The 19699-nt window shown below is 31.6% G+C and overlaps 1 protein-coding gene across 1 annotated transcript in view; it reads left to right on the top strand.

Moving 5' to 3' along the window:
• LOC135955871 (IQ and AAA domain-containing protein 1-like) overlaps positions 1 to 19699 on the top strand; it is a 131881-nt gene that overhangs the window by 48584 nt on the left and 63598 nt on the right. The window contains exon 2 of the mRNA XM_065506245.1: positions 7233 to 7389. Within this exon, the coding sequence (XP_065362317.1) occupies positions 7233 to 7389 (157 nt within the window). The remainder of the gene's footprint in view (positions 1 to 7232; positions 7390 to 19699) is intronic.

Genomic DNA, 19699 nt, shown 5'->3' with positions numbered 1-19699 from the left:
GGTTGTTTAAGCCCAAATTCAAAACTTAAACTTATCGACACCTCCTCTATAGCCATGGTAAATTTTATTAAAATCGGGCTATTCGTTTAGAAGTTACAGATTTATTTCCACTTTTTTTTCAGATCCCCCACTGTGCAACGTAAGAAAGGACTGTCTCCCAAACTACACACCCATTGGGATGGATCATACAAGGTGATTAAGAAATTAAACGACGTGGTGTACAGAATAAAGAAAGAAAAAAGCCAGAGATCTAAAATGAAGGTCGTACATCTAGAACGACTAGCTGCCTATGGGACAAGTGAATCTATGCCTATTCGGGACGAACAGGCTTAAGCGGGGGGCAGTGTTACAATTTGTACTTGAATTGTACTTGAATTCAAATATAACGATTTTAACGGCTGATTTAAAGTTGCATAATGCTTTCAAACAGCAGTGCCTCTCAAACTGTAACATATCTGTGGGCATTATTAACATTGAATAAAAGCTTTGAGTTGATATTTTATCGTAAGTATGGCAACGCTGAATGCTTGCTGCGATTCGTATATTCGAATTCGAAAGCTCTAGACTTCGAATATACGAGATTTGACAGTTAAAGAACATTGTATAAAGTTCACCGGATACGATCTGAGTATAAATAGTGGTCATGGTTGCAGTCGTGAGTTTAGTTTATCAGAGACGCTATTCGAATAAACATCAACACTGAGCGACTATTTAATTCTGTTGTTGTACATTTTAAATAAATAAAGAGTTGTTACAATTTTTAAACTACTAAACGGCTTTTATTTGCAATCAAAAGTATTCGGTTTATTTAAAGGAAATAAACCAAAGTTTTGAAAAGGTTAAAACGTAACAATATATTCGACAGTTTTTGATTTCAGGAATTACTAACAAAACCGCGGTATTCGGCGAAAAATTAAAGTTTTATATTTGGTTGTGAATTAAACAAATCGCTCATTTGCTGCAACGTCGTCATAGCTCAAAAAATTAAATTTTTAGTTTTTAAACATTATGGTCATATAACATCTGGGGCCTATTTCACTAAACTACAATTCTACAAGTTTACAAGTTACAATCACAAGTCTAATTCTTACAAGTGCTGATGAATTGTGTTTCATTAAAATTTTCACAACACTTGTAGCTTTTTGCACTTGTAAACTACAATTTCTACAATTACAAGTTCTTGTATATATACAGTGTAAGACAAAAATGTGTAAATGATGGTCATATATTTACACTTTGTGACACCATTTTTAAAGTGCAATGTTTATAAAGAAACGTTTTGTGTTTTTTTAAACAATATTTATTAAGGATATTTTAGGACTAAATAAATAAAATATTTCCTTAATTATACTCCAGTAATCTAAAAAAAATAACTGCAACCCATTTACACACTTTTGGCGCAGATTACTAAAGTAACTTTTTTAGTACTTCGAATAACCTGCTTTCGCGTCAATGGCAGCCTGAATTCTGGAGGGCATACTCTCCACCAGTTTGCGACACTCTTCTTGCATTATAGATCCCTAGATATCATGGGAGCGCTCCTAGAGCTGAGTTGTGTTTCTAAATGCATTTTGATAATTATAAACGCGACGTTTTAGAATTCGCACCAAATTCTCAATCGGATTTAAATTCTGAGATTGTGGGAGTCAATCTAGCAATGTAATTTTGGCGGTTTTTAAAAAATTAAGCGTCTTTTTAGACTTATGTTTGTTGTCGTTATCTTGTAGTATCACAGTGTTTTCAATTTGTCCACGCCAATCATTCAGACTATCCACATCTGTTGTCTTGATAATGTCTATATACATTTCTGCATTCATATTACTACCAATTTTATGGAGTTTTCCTACACCTTTCGCAGAAAAACAACCACAAAATGGCAATATTCCACCACCATATTTCATAGTCGTCATAAAATCACGGTCTTTTAATGGCGCATTTCGTTTTTGGTAGTCATATTTTGGTCCATCAGTTCTAAAATGGTTAATTTTCGATTCATCTGTACAGATAACTTTTTCCCAATCATCAAAGGTCCATTTCTTAAAAAAATTTACAAATGTTAGTCGAAGAGACTTGTGTCTTTCAGTTAAACGAGGTTTTTTAACAATCTTTATTGCATAAAAACCACATCTTTTGATTTCTCTAAGAGATGCACGTTTTGAAATCTTAATTTGGTAGCATGAAGATAGTTTTGGTTGTACCTCACGGGGACTATTTTCTTCTCCTGATGCAACTAGACGTTATACAGTGAGACCATCTTTTAACAATAGAATTGAATTCCGTCCACAAATTGGTGCTGGAAAAGCCAAACCACATATATTCGCTATGTTCTCAACAGATTAAAAGAAATATTGAATTTGGTGGATATTTTTCGATGGGAGATACCATTTTTCAGCTGCTCGGTAACAGAATTTGCAACTTCGGTGATAATCTTCTTCATATTCAATATTCCTTAAAGAATTGTAAATTGTTAACTAGTAACATGTTTTAACTAACTGTCATTAATGAAATTGATTAAAATTGTTCTTTTTCTAAATAATAATAACAAGTTTATATAACTTTAAAGATAATGCAATAAAATTGTGTAATTCAGTTTTTAACTTATTGATATCCTGGTATTTAAATGCCATTACTTGAAATTAATTTTTTTGTATTGCTATACTTCACTAATCATGATCTTCATATTGTGTAAAAAATTCAAATTATAGATATTTCCAAATTTATTTACACATTTGTGTCTCGTACTGTATATTGTGATATTAATTTTACAATTCTTATTTATTATTACTCAAAATGCTAAAATATACTATAAAAACGCAATATAACATATTTCAATAATATTTCTTATATTAAAAATATTTTTTAACCCGAATTTTTTTTTCATCAAAAAAAAATTTAAAAAACCAAAATTTTTTTTTAAAAATGAAGAAAAAAAATTTAAATTTTTTAAAAAAAAATTAAAATAACAATTCGAAAAATATTTTTTTTCCAAAAAATTAAAAAAAAACAACTTTGGGAAAAAAATTTGTTTACCTAAAAAAATTTAAAATTTGTATTTTGTGCGGGGACTGATAAAAATAAATTCTTTTGCAATTTTGGGTACTAATTTAGAATTGTCTATACATGTTTAGATTTCCAAAGTGGCTATTCCCAAAGACAAAAAAAAACAAGTAAGAAAATGGCATAAAAAAATGGTGGCATAACTTCTGTATATATGAAACCTATTTAATAGTAAACAATATAAATAAATCGTTACTTTAATATAGAAAGCCCCAATCATATATAATATTTAGCAAAAAAAAACACGAGTTAGGGCCTTTCTATATAATGCTAATTAATATTAAAAATTTTGGATTTTGTGTTTATTTTAACTAATTTTTATTAAAAAATAGTTAAAAATCAAATTTTATTTCAATTTATCATTCACTTGTAACTTGTTAAAATTTTTCTGGGGGTCACCGTCGACCCTAACCTTTTTTTCTACAATTCTACAAGTTTACAAGTGCAAATTTAGTTTAGTGAAACAAAACCACTTGTAGAAGTATGACTTGTGACTTGTAAAATTCACTTGTAGCTACAAACTTGTAATTGTATTTTGATGAAACGCAATTATACACAAGTTCACAATTTTACAGGCAAAAACACTTGTAATTGTGAACTTGTAGCTTAGTGAAATAGGCCCCTGGTTAAAACTTTATGAACACAAAAACTAGAATAATACGTTATAGCAAGTAATAGATAAAATTAAAAATTGAGACCAAATGCTTCTATTGCGATCCAGTTTTTATTTGCAAATAGCTAACTCTCGAAAACAATTCCTGATTAATGACACTATTTGCAAATAAGATTTTGAACATTGCCATATTTTTTAATGTTTTTAGTTTTTCTTTCGGTTTTTAAATATTTCAAGACAAACAAGAATTTTTAATTCTTTAAATTTTTTTATTTTTTATTTTTTTCATCATTTATTTATTGTATCTTCATTATTTAATGAACTAACAATAAGTGGTTCAAATCTTATATCTAATAATTATTATTTAATTAGTCCAGCCAGTGCCGGACGAAAATTTTGTATTCATGGTTGTTTTGGTTAAATTGGCATTCTTCCTTCTAGATTAGGTCTGCTGTGTCCCTCCTTTTTAATCGAGTGTGGCTACGGTTATCTAATATGTTTCGGGCCAGCGGGTTTGGGTGAACTTCAAGTTTTTTTTAAATATTTTTGTACATTTTTCGAGATTTCAGTTTTTACAATGGGCACGTTTAGATCTTTGTGTATATTCGCGTTTTTGATATAGCAAGGGGCAACTGTGATCATTCTTAGAAACTTGTTTTGGCGTCTTTGGATCTTTTCTACATTTGACGCTGAGGCCGTGCCCCATAACTGTGTGCCATAACACCATATCGGTTTTATGATCATGTTATAAAGTAGAAGTTTACAATCTAAACTAAGCGTGGAGTTTCTGCCAATAAGCCAATTAATTTGAATTGATTTCAATTTCATTTGAGTCAACTTTGCATCTATATGACTTTTCCATGTAAGGCGACGATCGAGATGTATTCTGAGGTATTTCACTTCCGATTGTTGAATTATGGTTTGGTTATTGATATGAATATGGGGGCATGATTCTCTACCCAATGTAAATGTTATGTGTGTACATTTTTGCTCGTTGACTTTAATTTTCCATTGTTTTAACCATTTTTCTAATTCAAATATGTGGTTTTGTAAGTAACGAGACGCTTCTTGAGGGTTTTCATGAATGCTTAGAATAGAAGTATCATCAGCAAATGTTGATGTATGAGTGCGATTATTAGTTGGCATATCAGACGAATATATCAAATATAAAAAAGGTCCCAGGATACTGCCATGGGGGACTCCAGCTTCAATGGGTTGTGCATTACTTAAAAAGTTTCCCTCTTTAACCTTAAATGTTCGACCAGTTAAATAGCTTTCCAACTGCTTATGTGTGTTTGCCGGTAAATTTTGACTCAATTTGTATATTAATCCAACATGCCATACCTTATCAAACGCTTGAGAGATATCGATGAAGAGTGCAGAACAGTATTTCTTTTCTTCAAACGCTTTTCTCACCATATTTACAAGTCTATGGGTTTGTTCGATAGTACTGTGTTTTCTTCTAAATCCAAATTGATGATTCGGAATACAATTGTTTTCAGTTAACATCGGGTACAACTTGTTCATAAGTATCATCTCAAATAGCTTTGATATATTAGACAATAGGCTGATGGGTCTGTATGATTCTACTTTTGTGTGATCTTTTCCCGGCTTGGGTATCATGGTAACCAGTGAAACCTTCCATTCTGGAAGATAATATTCAAGTCGTAATATAGAATTAAATATAAAAAGAATTATTTTTATTGCTATCCGGGGTAGCTCCATAAGCATCTTGTAGCTGATCTTGTCCATACCAGGCGCATTCTTGGGATTTAAATCAACAATAGCATTTTCGATCTCTCGAATCTCAAAACGTAGGGGTACGGCTGCTCCAAAATAGGGTGCAATAGATGGCAACTCAATTCCTTCGTTTGATGTGTTCGGTGTAAATACGTTTTTTAAATGATTAACAAACAGATTCCCTTTTTCAGTATCATTTCTTGCCCAACCGCCACTTGAATTTCGCAAGGGGGACTTACATATAACGGGTTTTTTAAGACTTTTTGTTGCTCGCCATAATGAGTAATCCGATTGCGGGGTTGCGTCCAGGCTTTCTAAATATTTATTCAATGATTCCATTTTTCGAAATTCCAAGAGCTTTTTAAGTCTTTTTATACAATCTTTAAGCTTCGATTTTAGTTGGGGGGATCTGTGCAATTACCACTCTCTGCGAAATCTTCTTTTTTCATTTAAGAGCCGTTCGACATCTGCAGAATTAATTCTATTATATCTGATTTGTCGGGGGGTTTGGGTAGCATGTTGAGCAGCCAGTTTGAGATTTTTATCGAAATTGATAAGAGAGTGATCGATATTTTCTGGTGTTCTTAGTGGTATGTTTTCCGAGCAATGTGTACTTAGGTATTTTTTATATTTGAGCCAATTTATTCTTGTGCCTGCCATCGCTAAATTACCAGTCGGGGATACAATTTCTAGGGGGCTCAATACAGTAATAATAGTGGGTGAGTGATCTGAAGATAGTTCCAGCGAGGATTCAATTAGAGTCATTTCTCTAGGGATATTTTTCATCACGCTAAAATCAATAACATCCGGTATTTTTCGTGGGTCAGTAGGCCAGTAAGTAGGTTGGCCGCTCGAAAGCACATGCAAACCCATTTTAGAAATTGAGTCGAACAAAACACGACCTTTAGGGGTAATCAGTCGTGATCCCCAGAATGTGTGCTTAACATTATAATCGCCAGCAGCCAGGAAACGGGGGCTTAGTGATTTAAAAAATCTATTATATTGACTTTCTGTAATTGAGAATCTAGGGGGTGAGTATATCGATGAAATCACTAAGTTTCGATGAAAATCTTCAAGACAGATTGTAGTAGCTTGAAGATAATCTTCGCAGAAATCACACATTAAGTAGTGTTTTATTCGAGCTTTTATTAAAATTGCCGAGCCTCCGCATGCTCTACCTCTGGGATCTTTGGTGTCATATATTACATATCCATTTATTCGAAAGGAACTTCTGGACGTCAAATGAGTTTCAGAAACCAGCATTACATCAATTTGTTGGTTTCTTAAAAAATATTCGAGTTCGTTTTTGTGTTGGCGTATGCCGTTTGCATTCCAAAAACATATTCTTAGGCAGTTCATGATCTGTTAAGCACAGCCTGCAATTACATTGATTGCATCTTAAGCATTTCTTGCATCATGTTACTCATTGAGTTGGTAAAGTTATTTACCGATTGCACAAGAGTTTCTATTGTAGATTCTAGTCGGGTAAAATTTAAAATTGGGGTTTGCTCTCTTACCTCTGGGTTCATATTTTCGTTTTGGAGTTGACGGACTTGCGTCTGAGTTTCTTTCAATTTTGCATTTAAAAAAATAAGAATTTTCTGTAACCAAAGTGACATACATATAAACATAGTTAGTTAATTGCAAATTATTTTTATTTGCGAATAGGCTACGTATAAACGTAGTACATGACATGGTGCTATTAACTCGAAATGAGAGAAATATTTTTTAAATCAATACAAAAAAAAAATAACCTTTATATTAATAGTATTCCATAGTTCTCTTTTTGCTACATGGTATAATTGTTTATTTTTTCGTTTAGAAAAAATAGAAAACACCATCTCGCAATTTTCAATTGATTGGAAAAATGTTGACGAATACTTGAATAAGCAACACAATTGTATCAAAGAATGGGTCACAGAAAACGAACTTGTAATTATTCATAAAGAGTTACGAAGTCTAGTTGATGAATATATGAGGTAAGCTAATTTTCAAACCTTTTTTAGTATATCTCTTTGTTATAGAGTAGAGATGAGCTATCCCGTGATGTACACATGTGTTTTTGATTTAACGCGATTTTTAGGTTCCAATTTAATTTTTGGTATATGACTGATGTATTGTTTTACGCGAAATAAAAAATTATTGGCCCCACAGAAGAATTTCGTTCTAAATTAGAACCCCGTTTTACGCGAATTTGATTTAAGGCTCCATTAGTCTTTGCGTTCTGTAACGTTTCTGTTCTGTGCCGTTCTGAATGCTGTTATATTGTAGTTAGTTTTTCCGTAAGATCGTATCAGCTGTTTTTAAAATAATAACCAAAAAACCATCTTGGTGATTTTGTTACTATTTTTAGTGTTTTTTGTATTTAGACCAGTGGTGCCCGAAATCACAATTCCCTAGCACGCGTAATAGGGCAAGAAAATTCTGCTGACGTTACTTTGATACACATACACTATAAGCTTACTTGTGCGTTTTCTTATAATGATCATGTGTTTGTTGCTTTGTTTTCATCTCAGAGAACAAAATCAAATCAAATTCTCCGCTGTTCTTATAATGATCATGTGTTTGTTGCTTTGATTTCATCTCACAGAACAAAATCAAATCAAATTCTCCGCTGTTTTACCAACACAACCAAAGCTTTGATGGTATGTGTTCGGGCACCACTGATTTAGACCTTCAACATATTATTGTGAACATTTTTATAAATACATACATATATTTTTTGTGAATGATTTAATTTAACTAATTTTTTTACATACATAGTACATACATTAAAAGAAATTTATATTTATTTTATTAAATTTCAATGTTTTTTTGAAAATATTATATTTTTTATTCTTTTGTTAATAATAAATATTTACCTTTCAAAAATGTTGGCACCACTGCTTTCATTTTGTTGGCATTTTTGTGTATATATGATATCAGCTGTTTTAGCTGTCACTTAACGTTGCGGACAAAATTCTGTTTTCAACAGATTCATCCGCAACAGAACGGCAACGTTACAGAAAAACTAACGACATACACAACTTTCCCTATGCTAAAAACAAAACAGCTGATTCGGAACGGAACGTACAAACTAACTAGGCCTTTACACGCAACTCTGGCCAACAAACTTTTTTGGTTTTACTCACTTTGAAGCAAGGTGCATTTAATAAGGTGCCATCGGCAGCACAGCTGATTATAGAAATAGTACGCACAAATGTCAAACTACATATATAAAAAATATTCGCCCGTACGCCCGTATGTCAAACTCTATATATAAAAAATAAGTGAATTCGCCTGTATTTATTTCAATTCGCCACTGTTGTCACCTTGTTAAATACGCCTTGCTTTGAAGAGAGTAAATAAAAAATACTTTCTGAGAATAATTTGCAGCAGGGAAAATTGAGTGCAAGGCGATGTCAGTTCTACAAGGTGGTGTCAGTTCTACAAAAACAACGATTGGTCTTAACAAATGTCAAAAAACCAAAATGAAAAATTAAACAAATAAGTATTTAAACTTAATATAGTGCAAGGTATATTAATTATAAGGAAGTGTTATCAAACCAGCTGATCGTTTTTTGCTACTATGTTAATTTTTCGCCGTAGTGCATTATAAATGTCAAACTTTGTTTACATTTTGTAAATGTCAAACTTTGTTTTGCTGTTAAATTCGTTTATGTTTTAAAACCAATAATAATACATCAAATTAAATTACAAACAGATTCAAATTTATAAAAATTTTTTGTTTAACAAAAATTCGCTTTGATTTATTTGTGAGCTGTTTTTGACATTTTTCCCTGCCGTCAATTCGCCTTCAAATGCAGGCACAATGTCAAACTACATATAAAAAAATATAACCAATTCGCTCGGTATTCTAAATTCGCCGATGACACTACCTTATAATTAATATACCTTGATATAGTGTAGATAATTGAATAGTGAGGGCTTTACTTATTTATGTAAACAATAAATATTTTGTTAATAAGCTTAGAATATGTAGATATTTAAATATAAAAACAAGCATTGACATTTGTTAGAACCAAAACGCGAAAAAAATGGTCAGCTGTTTGACTGACTTCACCTTGTATAAATTCGCCTTGATTGAGTGTTTTCTGCTTTACAGACCGAATTGTCAGTGCTGCCAAGTTTAAATACACACATTATTACTGAATTAATATGAATCTATCAATTAACAGTGAATGCCTGTTCTTCTTCATTTTTGTGCATGTGAGAGGATTTTCGGTTCTAACAAACTATTATTTATTTTCTAACAAACTTTACAGTCACTTTACCTAAATTTTTAATTTATTGAAAATGATAATAAAAAATGAAATAAATTACATTTTTAATTTATATATTAAACAATTTGTTATAACTCATGATATGTATGCTTCAAAAGCAATTAATAACGTTTATACAAAAAAATCACTCAAACCAAAACAAAACTTTTTAGCCTATTGTTTAAAGTAGAGCTGTGATAGGGGATGATCTTGGCTACATTTTCCCATACTTGGTTTTTTCCTGTAAAAAAACTGATTTTTGAAAAATAACTCAAACTATTTGGGGGCATATAGGGCAAAAATAGTTGTTTGTGTCAAAATTTGGAAAACGGGGCGAGATTGATGAAGGTCTTAGCTACATTTCCCCATACTTGTTTTTTTCCTGTACGGATAGGTGTTCGAAAAAATGTTTAAAAAAATATTTTTTGAAATACAATTAAATATCTGTAATACAGTTGAAGAAAATTTACTGAAATGTAGTTGGTCCTATGAGTCGATTGTTCGAACAATCGACTTTTTGCTGAAAAAACTCGAAACGTCGAAATCGACTTTTTGGTCTGAATGAAGTCGAACATTCGATTAAGTTATCTCAAAAGTATAATAGTCGAAAGACTTTTTAAATTGTTAAAAAATTTAATTAAAAATAAAATAATAAACTTTATAGATTGTTAAAAAAAATATTTAATCTATATATATAAAAGAGTAACGTTACTGACTGACTGACTGACTGACTGAATGACTGACTGATTCATCATCGCACAGCCCAAACGACTGAAGCTAGAATCACGAAATTTTAACTGTGGGTTCCTCCCTACCCAAAACGATCCGATAAGAAGGGATTTTTGGAAATTCGAACGTTTAGGGGGTAAAAAAGGGTAAAAACGGGTAAATTCGGTAACCTTATATCTTCAAAACTAATAAAGATACAAAAAAACTTAAAATAGCATGTTACTCCATTTAAAAAATAAGCTGACAGGTGTTTCGTACTTTTTGGAAATTCGAAACTTTTAGGGGAGAAAACGGGTAAAAACTGTATTTTGGTACTTTTTTTGCACCCTATGTATCTTTTAAACCAATAAACATAGAAACAAATTTTAAATCGTATTCTTTAACTAACAAAAAATAAAAAATATAAGTTTGGTACTTTTTGGAAATTCGAACCCTTAAGGGATAAAAATTGTGTTAATTTTTGGTACTTTTTCATAAAATATGTTTTTCTATAATTTGACATAGACATACGAATATTTTATTATGAGCTCCCACCACGTTACAGAAATTTATTTGAATGAAATTGTACCACCTCAATGGGGATAAAAAAGGTACCAAAAAGGGGATAAAATCGGGAAAATACATTATATTTGAAATTATTAAGCCAATTTTGATAATTTTTTTAACGTTGGTTCCTGGATTCATACAAAAATTAACTAACAGGATGTTATTTGGAACTCGAGTACCAAGGTGTATATTGGGCCAAATCCGGGTAAACAGTTTGGTACTTTTTTTAAAACATATTTATTCTTGGGCACATTAACACAGATTTTAATATTTTGATACATGCCTATAGCATAAACAATTTTGGCAAAATGGAAAATTTTTAAATTTCAAACTTGAGGGGTGTTCAAGTAAGAAAAGGGAAATTGGTACTTTTCTCCTAATGGTACTTTTTTAAAATTTTAAATTATTTCAGTTATCGACATTAAAGTTAGCTGATATTTATTTGAGTGAAGTTAGTGTTAGGAATAGGGGATAATATTTAGGTACCATAATGTGTGAACTGTACTATAGGTACTTTTTTGTTCATCTAATGGTACTTTTTTGAAATTTCTATAATAATGGACTTAGAAACATGAAATTAAACATATATGGTCCTAAGTGAGTGAGAATTCTAGCGGGAGACTTTTTGGTACTTTTTCTTTATTGGAATGGTACTTTTTGTAATTTCTTCACCAATGAACCTAGAAACATGAAATAAAGCTTATATATAAACCGAGTGAGTGGAAAACCACAAGTGTGGGTTTTTAGGTACTTTTTCTATATTCTAATGGTACTTTTTTGAATTTTCTATAACAATGGAATTAGAGACATGAAATTAAGCATATATGGTCCTAAGTGAGTGAGAATTCTAGGGGAGACTTTTTGGTACTTTTTCTTTATTCGAATGGTACTTTTTGTAATTTCTTCACCAATGAACCTAAAAACATGAAATAAAGACCGGAGTGAGTGGGAATCTACTTTTTGGTACTTTTTCTATATTCGAATGGTACTTTTTGAATTTTCTGTAATAATGGACATAGAAATATGAATTTAAGCATATATGGTCCTAAGTAAGTGAGAATTCTATGGGGAGACTTTGTGGTACTTTTTCTTTATTCGATTGGTACTTTTTGTAATTTCTTCACCAATGAACCTAGAAACATGAAATAAAGCTTATATGGAACCGAGTGAGTGGGAAACTACAAGTGTGTGCTTTTTGGTACTTTTTCTATATTCTAATGGTACTTTTTGAATTTTCTATAATATAATGGACCTAAATATGAAACTAAGCGTATATGGTCCTAAGTGATTGAAAATTCAAGCGGATACCTCATGGTACCTTTTGTTTATTCTAATGGTACTTTTTTTTAATTTTCTATAGCAATGGACTTAAAAACATGAAATTAAGCATACATGGTCCTAAGTGAGTTAGAATTCTAGGGGAGACTTTTTGGTACTTTTTCTTTATTCGAATGGTACTTTTTGTAATTTCTTCACCAATGAACCTTGAAATATAAAATAAAGGTTATCTGGACCAGAGTGAGTGGGAATCCGCAAGTGGCTGCTTTTTGGTACTTTTTCTATATTCTAATGGTACTTTTTTGAATTTTCTATAACAATGGACTTAGAAACATGAAATTAAACATATATGGTCCTAAGTGAGTGAGAATTCTAAGGGGAGACTTTTTGGTACTTTTTCTTTATTCGAATGGTACTTTTTGTAATTTCTTCACCAATGAACCTAGAATCATGAAATTAAGCTTATATGAACCCGAGTGACTGGAAAACCACAAGTGTATACTTTTTAGTACTTTTTCTATATTATAATGGTACTTTTTTGAATTTTCTATAACAATGGACTTAGAAACACGAAATTAAACATATATGGTCCTAAGTGAGTGAGAAGTCTAGGGGGAGAATTTTTGGTACTTATTCTTTATTAAAATGGTACTTTTTGTAATTTCTTCACCAATGAACCTAGAAACATTAAATAAAGGTTATACGGACCCGAGTGGGTGAGCAACTACAAGTGGGTGCTTTTTGGTACTTTTTCTATATTTTAATGGTACTTTTTGAATTTTCTGTAACATAATGGACATAGAAATATGAAATTAAGCGTATATGGTCCTAAGTGATTGAAAATTCAAGCGGATACCTCATGGTACCTTTTGTTTATTCTAATGGTACTTTTTTTTAATTTTCTATAGCAATGGACTTAAAAACATGAAATTAAGCATACATGGTCCTAAGTGAGTTAGAATTCTAGGGGAGACTTTTTGGTACTTTTTCTTTATTCGAATGGTACTTTTTGTAATTTCTACACCAATGAACCTAAAGCCATGAATTTAAGCTTATATGGACCCGAGTGAGTGGGAAACCACAAGTGGGGGATTTTTGGTACTTTTTATATATTCTAATGGTACTTTTTTGAATTTCCTATAACAATGGACCTAGACTTTCCAAAAAATCGAAGAATTTCAAAACCGCGGTTTCGGTTTTAAAAAATTAAAAACCGATCGGTTTCGGTTTTGTGATAATTTATTAAATCTTAAGTATTATAGAAACAAAATTAGTTGATAATATAGGAAATGATATACAAATCTAAAATTCAAGCTTGACGGGTTATGGTTTAGTGAATGCGAATTTAAAAGTGATAATCAATGGTACTATTTCCTTATTGCAATGGTACTTTTTGAATATTTTATAATAATAAACATAAAAATTTAAAATTAGGAACACATTTTGCATTTTCTATAATAATGGAAATATGAAATTAGACATTTACAATTAGATTCACAAAGTGAGACTTGATAGTACTATTTATTTCTTCTAATTGGGGTGGCGAAGCGCACCGGGTCAGCTAGTAGATAATAAAATAATAGGCTCCAAAAATAAATAGATCTTTTTACACTTTTGTGTACAAAGATTTCCAAAATTTTTCTATAAAAACTAAAAGTTGTTAAGGCCTGATTCAGAAACACGAAAGGAATACAATTTTAAAATGTAAATAAATCTGTATGAAAATCACACAAAAATTATTTAAAAACAGTGATTTTCATACAGAAATTTTAAAATTGTTTTCCTTTCGTGTTTCTGAATCAGGCCCAAAGACATTGGTATATACTCGAATTGCAGAAACTTTTAGAATCGTGTTTGATAATAAACATGACAAATTAGTAATGTAAATTTGTTTTCTTTTTTGTAAATTTAAATCTAACTGTATTAGGAATATGATCGAAAAGACGACTTTTAAAAATCGATAATAGTCAAAAGGTCGAAAAGTCGACTTTTTGTTTCAACTATTGAAGCCTAATAACAACAAAATACTCAAAAAACAGTTATTTGTTAATTTTAAATTTAAATTTTCGGCAATGATATTGAAACAGGGAATAAAAACTCATTTAACATATGTTATCCAAATCTGCAACCCGTTTCTGTATTTCTTGAATCGAAAAAATTTCCGCATGAAAGCAACAAAAACAGTGTAAAATGAAACAAAATATGTTTTTTCTCGCACAAGTGTTTTTCTCTTGAGTTTGCGAGAATTATCTGTCATTTAAATAATTTTCCAGCAATGATTGGAAGGATGTGAGAAAAAGTGTTTCTGTAACAATATTTTGCGAAAAGTTTCTCACAAGAACTGTCAAAACAAGTCACATTTGAAATTGGTGTGAGAAAAAATAAATTTTAAAAAATGTAAATATTTTTAACTTCGTATGTATAAGTATGGAACCCAAATCAGCCGAAAATGTAAGTAGCACAGAGTTTGAATAAAATAATTATATATACGCATGTAAGTACACAAAAATGTGTTTCTAAATTATTTTTTTAAATTCAGCAGTTATAAGCGCCACACTTTACTTTTTGTTTTATATTTGATGACAATCAATAAAACACAATTGTTATATTTTGGCATTTTAAATTTTTTTAGCCTTTCACTGTTTTGGTTTTATTATAATTTTTTTCTTTCGTTGACGTTTGTCTTGCATTTGACACTTAATAACTGGAAATATTCCAGTAGGAACAGAATCTGTGTTATCTGTTTTCGCATTCAAATACAGAAACACTTTTTTCTCGCACATTGAGAAACGATGGAATTTTTTGTTTCACACTTCATGTGAGAAGTTTTCCGATGCGAGAAATACAGAAACGAGATACTGTGTGCAACCAGTAGCCCGTTTCTGTATTTCGATTGAAATGATTGAATTGCAACAAAAAAAGTGTAAAATGAAACAAAATATGTTTTTTCTCGCTCAAGTGTTTCTGTATCTTGAGTTTGCGAGAATTGTCTGTCATTTAAATAATTTTCCAGCTATTATTGGAAGGATATGAGAAAAAGTGTTTTTGTAACAATATTTTGCGAAAAGTTTCTCACAAGAACTGTCAAAACAAGTCTCATTTGAATTTGGTGTGAGAAAAACTAAATTTTTAAAAATATAGATATTTTTAATTTCGTATGTATAAATATGGAATCCAAATCAGTCGAAAATGTAAGTAGCAAAGAGTTTGAATAAAATAATTATATATACACATGCAAGTAAACAAAATTGTGTTTCTAAATTATTTTTTTAAATTCAGCAATTATAAGCGCCACACTATACTTTTTGTTTTATATTTAAATGATGACATTCAATAAAACACAATTGTTATATTTTGGGCTTTTAAATTGTTTAGCCTTTCACTGTTTTGGTTTCATTATAATTTCTTTCTTTCGTTGAAGTTTGTCTTGTATTTGACACTTAATTACTGGAAATATTCCAGTAAGAACAGAATCTGTGTTTGTTTTCGCATTCAAATGCAGAAACACTTTTTTCTCGCATATCGAGAAAAAACACTTCGTATAGTTAAGCTAAACGGACGTGTTTTTTTCTATCTCCGCAAATATTTCGTTTTTTTTTGATGATATTACGGCTAAAAATAAATTAAATATAAAAAAAAGAATATATATATCTTTAACGCGAATGGACGCGAAATTATATTTAAATATACAATCGTTTTTTGATTAAGTCATAAAATATAATATTAAAAGAACATTAACACAGAAACCCAGTATATATCCTGTGCAATCAAAGAACCTGGTTGATACCCATTACCCCCGAATCCAACTTTTGCTCAAAACCCACCAATAGGAAAAGAAAATAACCCTAATATCAATGTGGAATTTGCAGACTAACATCCCACTTCTAATTTTAGTCGACTGGAAGCTACAATAGAGACCCTAGTGAAATCGGTTAACAATTTTACCAACTCTATGAGTAATATGATGCAGGAAATGCTTAAAATGCAATCCATGTTATTACAAGCTATCCTAAATAAGCCATGAACTGTTTGAAAATATGTTTCTGAAATGCAAACGGCATACGCCAACACAAAAACGAACTCGAATATTTTTTAAGAAACCAACAAATTGATGTAATGCTGGTTTCTGAAACTCATTTGACGTCCAGAAGTTCCTTTCGAATAAATGGATATGTAATATATGACACCAAAGATCCCAGAGGTAGAGCATGCGGAGGCTCGGCAATTTTAATAAAAGCTCGAATCAAACACTACTTAATGTGTGATTTCTGCGAAGATTATCTTCAAGCTACTACAATCTGTCTTGAAGATTTTCATCGAAACTTAGTGATTTCATCGATATACTCACCCCCTAGATTCTCAATTATAGAAAGTCAATATAATAGATTTTTTAAATCACTAAGCCCCCGTTTCCTGGCTGCTGGCGATTATAATGCTAAGCACACATTCTGGGGATCACGACTGATTACCCCTAAAGGTCGTGTTTTGTTCGACTCAATTTCTAAAATGGGTTTGCATGTGCTTTCGAGCGGCCAACATACTTACTGGCCTACTGACCCACGAAAAATACCGGATGTTATTGATTTTAGCGTGATGAAAAATATCCCTAGAGAAATGACTCTAATTGAATCCTCGCTGGAACTATCTTCAGATCACTCACCCACTATTATTACTGTATTGAGCCCCCTAGAAATTGTATCCCCGACTGGTAATTTAGCAATGGCAGGCACAAGAATAAATTGGCTCAAATATAAAAACTACCTCAGTACACATTGCTCGGAAAACATACCGCTAAGAACACCAGAAAACATAGATCACTCTCTAATCAATTTCGATAAAAATCTCAAACTGGCTGCTCAACATGCTACCCAAACCCCCGACAAATCAGATATAATAGAATTTATTCTGCAGATGTCGAACGGCTCTTAAATGAAAAAAGAAGAGTTCGAAGAGAGTGGCAATTGCACAGATCCCCCCAACTCAAATCGAAGCTTAAAGATTGTATAAAAAGACTTAAAAAGCTCATGGAATTTCGAAAAATGGAATCATTGAATAAATATTTAGAAAGCCTGGACGCAACCCCGCAATCGGATTACTCATTATGGCGAGCAACAAAAAGTCTTAAAAGACCTGTCATATGTAAGCCCCCTTGCGAAATTCAAGTGGTGGTTGGGCAAGAAATGATACTGAAAAAGGTTAATCATTTGAAAAACGTATTTACACCGAACACATCAAATGAAGCAATTGAGTTGCCACCTGTTGTACCCCATTTTGGAGCAGTCGTACCCCTACGTTTTGAGATTCGAGAGATCGAAAAGGCAATTGTTGATTTAAACTCCAAGAAAGCACCTGGTATTGATAAAATCAGTAACAAGATGCTTATGGAGCTACCCCGGATAGCAATAAAAATAATTCTTTTTATTTTTAATGCTATATTACGCCTTGAATATTATCCTCCAGAATGGAAGGTTTCACTGGTTACCATGATACCTAAGCCGGGAAAAGATCACACAAAAGTAGAATCATACAGACCAATAAGCCAATATATCAAAGCTATTTGAGAAGATACTTATGAACAAGTTGTACCCGATGTTAATTGAAAACAATTGTATTCCGAATCATCAATTTGGATTTAGAAGAAAACACAGTACTATCGAACAAACCCATAGACTTGTAAGTATTGTAAGAAAAGCGTTTGAGGAAAAGAAATATTGTTCCGCTCTCTTTATTGACATTTCTCAAGCATTTGATAAAGTATGACATGATGGTTTAATATACAAACTGAGTCAAAATTTACCCGCAAACACACATAAGCTATTGGAAAGCTATTTAACTGGTCGAACATTTAAGGTTAAAGAAGGAGACTTTTTAAGTAGTCCCCAACCCATTGAAACTGGAGTCCCCCAAGGCAGTATCCTTGGACCCTTTTTATATTTGATATATTCGTCTGATATGCCAACTAACAATCGCGCTCGTACATCAACATTTGCTGATGATACTGCTATTCTAAGCATTCATGAAAACCCTCAAGAAGCGTCTCGTTACTTACAAAATCACATATTTGAATTAGAAAAATTGTTAAAACAATGGAAAATTAAAGTCAATGAGCAAAAATGTACCCATATAACATTTACATTGCGTAGAGAATCATGCCCCCCTATTCATATCAATAACCAAACAATAATTCAACAATCGGAAGTGAAATACCTCGGAATACATCTCGATCGTCGCCTTACATGGAAAAGTCATATAGATGCAAAGTTGATTCAAATGAAATTGAAATCAATTCAAATTAATTGGCTTATTGGTAGAAACTCTACGCTTTGTTTAGATTGTAAACTTCTACTTTACAACATGATGATAAAACCGATATGGTGTTATGGCATACAGCTATGGGGCACGGCCTCAGCGTCAAATGTAGAAAAGATCCAAAGACGCCAAAACAAGTTTCTAAGAATGATCACAGTTGCCCCCTGGTATATCAAAAACGCGAATATACACAAAGATCTAAACGTGCCCCTTGTAAAAACTGAGATCACGAAAAATGCAGAAAAATATTTTAAAAAAACTTGAAATTCACCCAAACCTACTGGCCCGCAACATATTAGATAACCGTGGCCACACTCGATTAAGAAGGAGGGACACAGCAGACCTAATCCAAAGAATAGAAGGAAGAATGCCAATTTAATAAAAGCTAAATGAATAAACAATTTTTCGTCCGGCACTGCTTGGACTAATTAAATTATAATTATTAGATATAAGATTTGAAGTACTTGTTGTTAGTTCATGAATGAAGATACAATAAATAAAAAATAAAATTGAAAAAAAAAAATATCGAGAAACGATGGAATTTTTCGATGCGAGAAATACAGAAACGAGCTACAGCTTATAAAAGTTATGCCAAGTTGATAAATAGTATGGTAATATTAAGTATGGCAACGCTATGAGCGTTGCTTCGCCAAAAATATTTTAAGCGCCGGTTATTTCTAATTGGACAGTGGTACGTAGCAGAAGGCCGGTAGCATACAAAAAATGGTAAGTTCGTTACAAATTTATTTAATGAATTTTTGTTTTAAAAAAAAAATTTATATATTACAGAACTTCCCAAAGCGCCCACATTGCGGAATGGCGGTCAGAATTAACTTAAAAAAAGGTGTACAGCCATACGATCGCCGCAGTACGCCCAGCCACAGTATGCCTCTCCGCAGTACCAATATGCACCATGGCAGCAGGGTCAGATCAGCTGCCCCATAATCGCGATTTATTTTTTAATTTTTGTTACTTTTTTGTTATTTTTTTTGTTACTTTTTACTTGAATGAATTTTAATTAAATAATTTATTTTAATAATTAATTTTTTTGTTAATTGTTTTTTTTTTGGTTATCTTATAACTACATTTTCTGTACAATATGTTGTACAAGATTTTCTTTTTACACCTAAACCGGCAACAATGCCCTGAGCCACTCTTCACGTTT

The sequence above is a fragment of the Calliphora vicina genome, chromosome 3, assembly GCF_958450345.1.
Source record: "Calliphora vicina chromosome 3, idCalVici1.1, whole genome shotgun sequence".
Taxonomy (NCBI): Eukaryota; Metazoa; Arthropoda; class Insecta; order Diptera; family Calliphoridae; genus Calliphora; species Calliphora vicina.
This window is presented reverse-complemented; position numbering and strand designations above follow the sequence as displayed.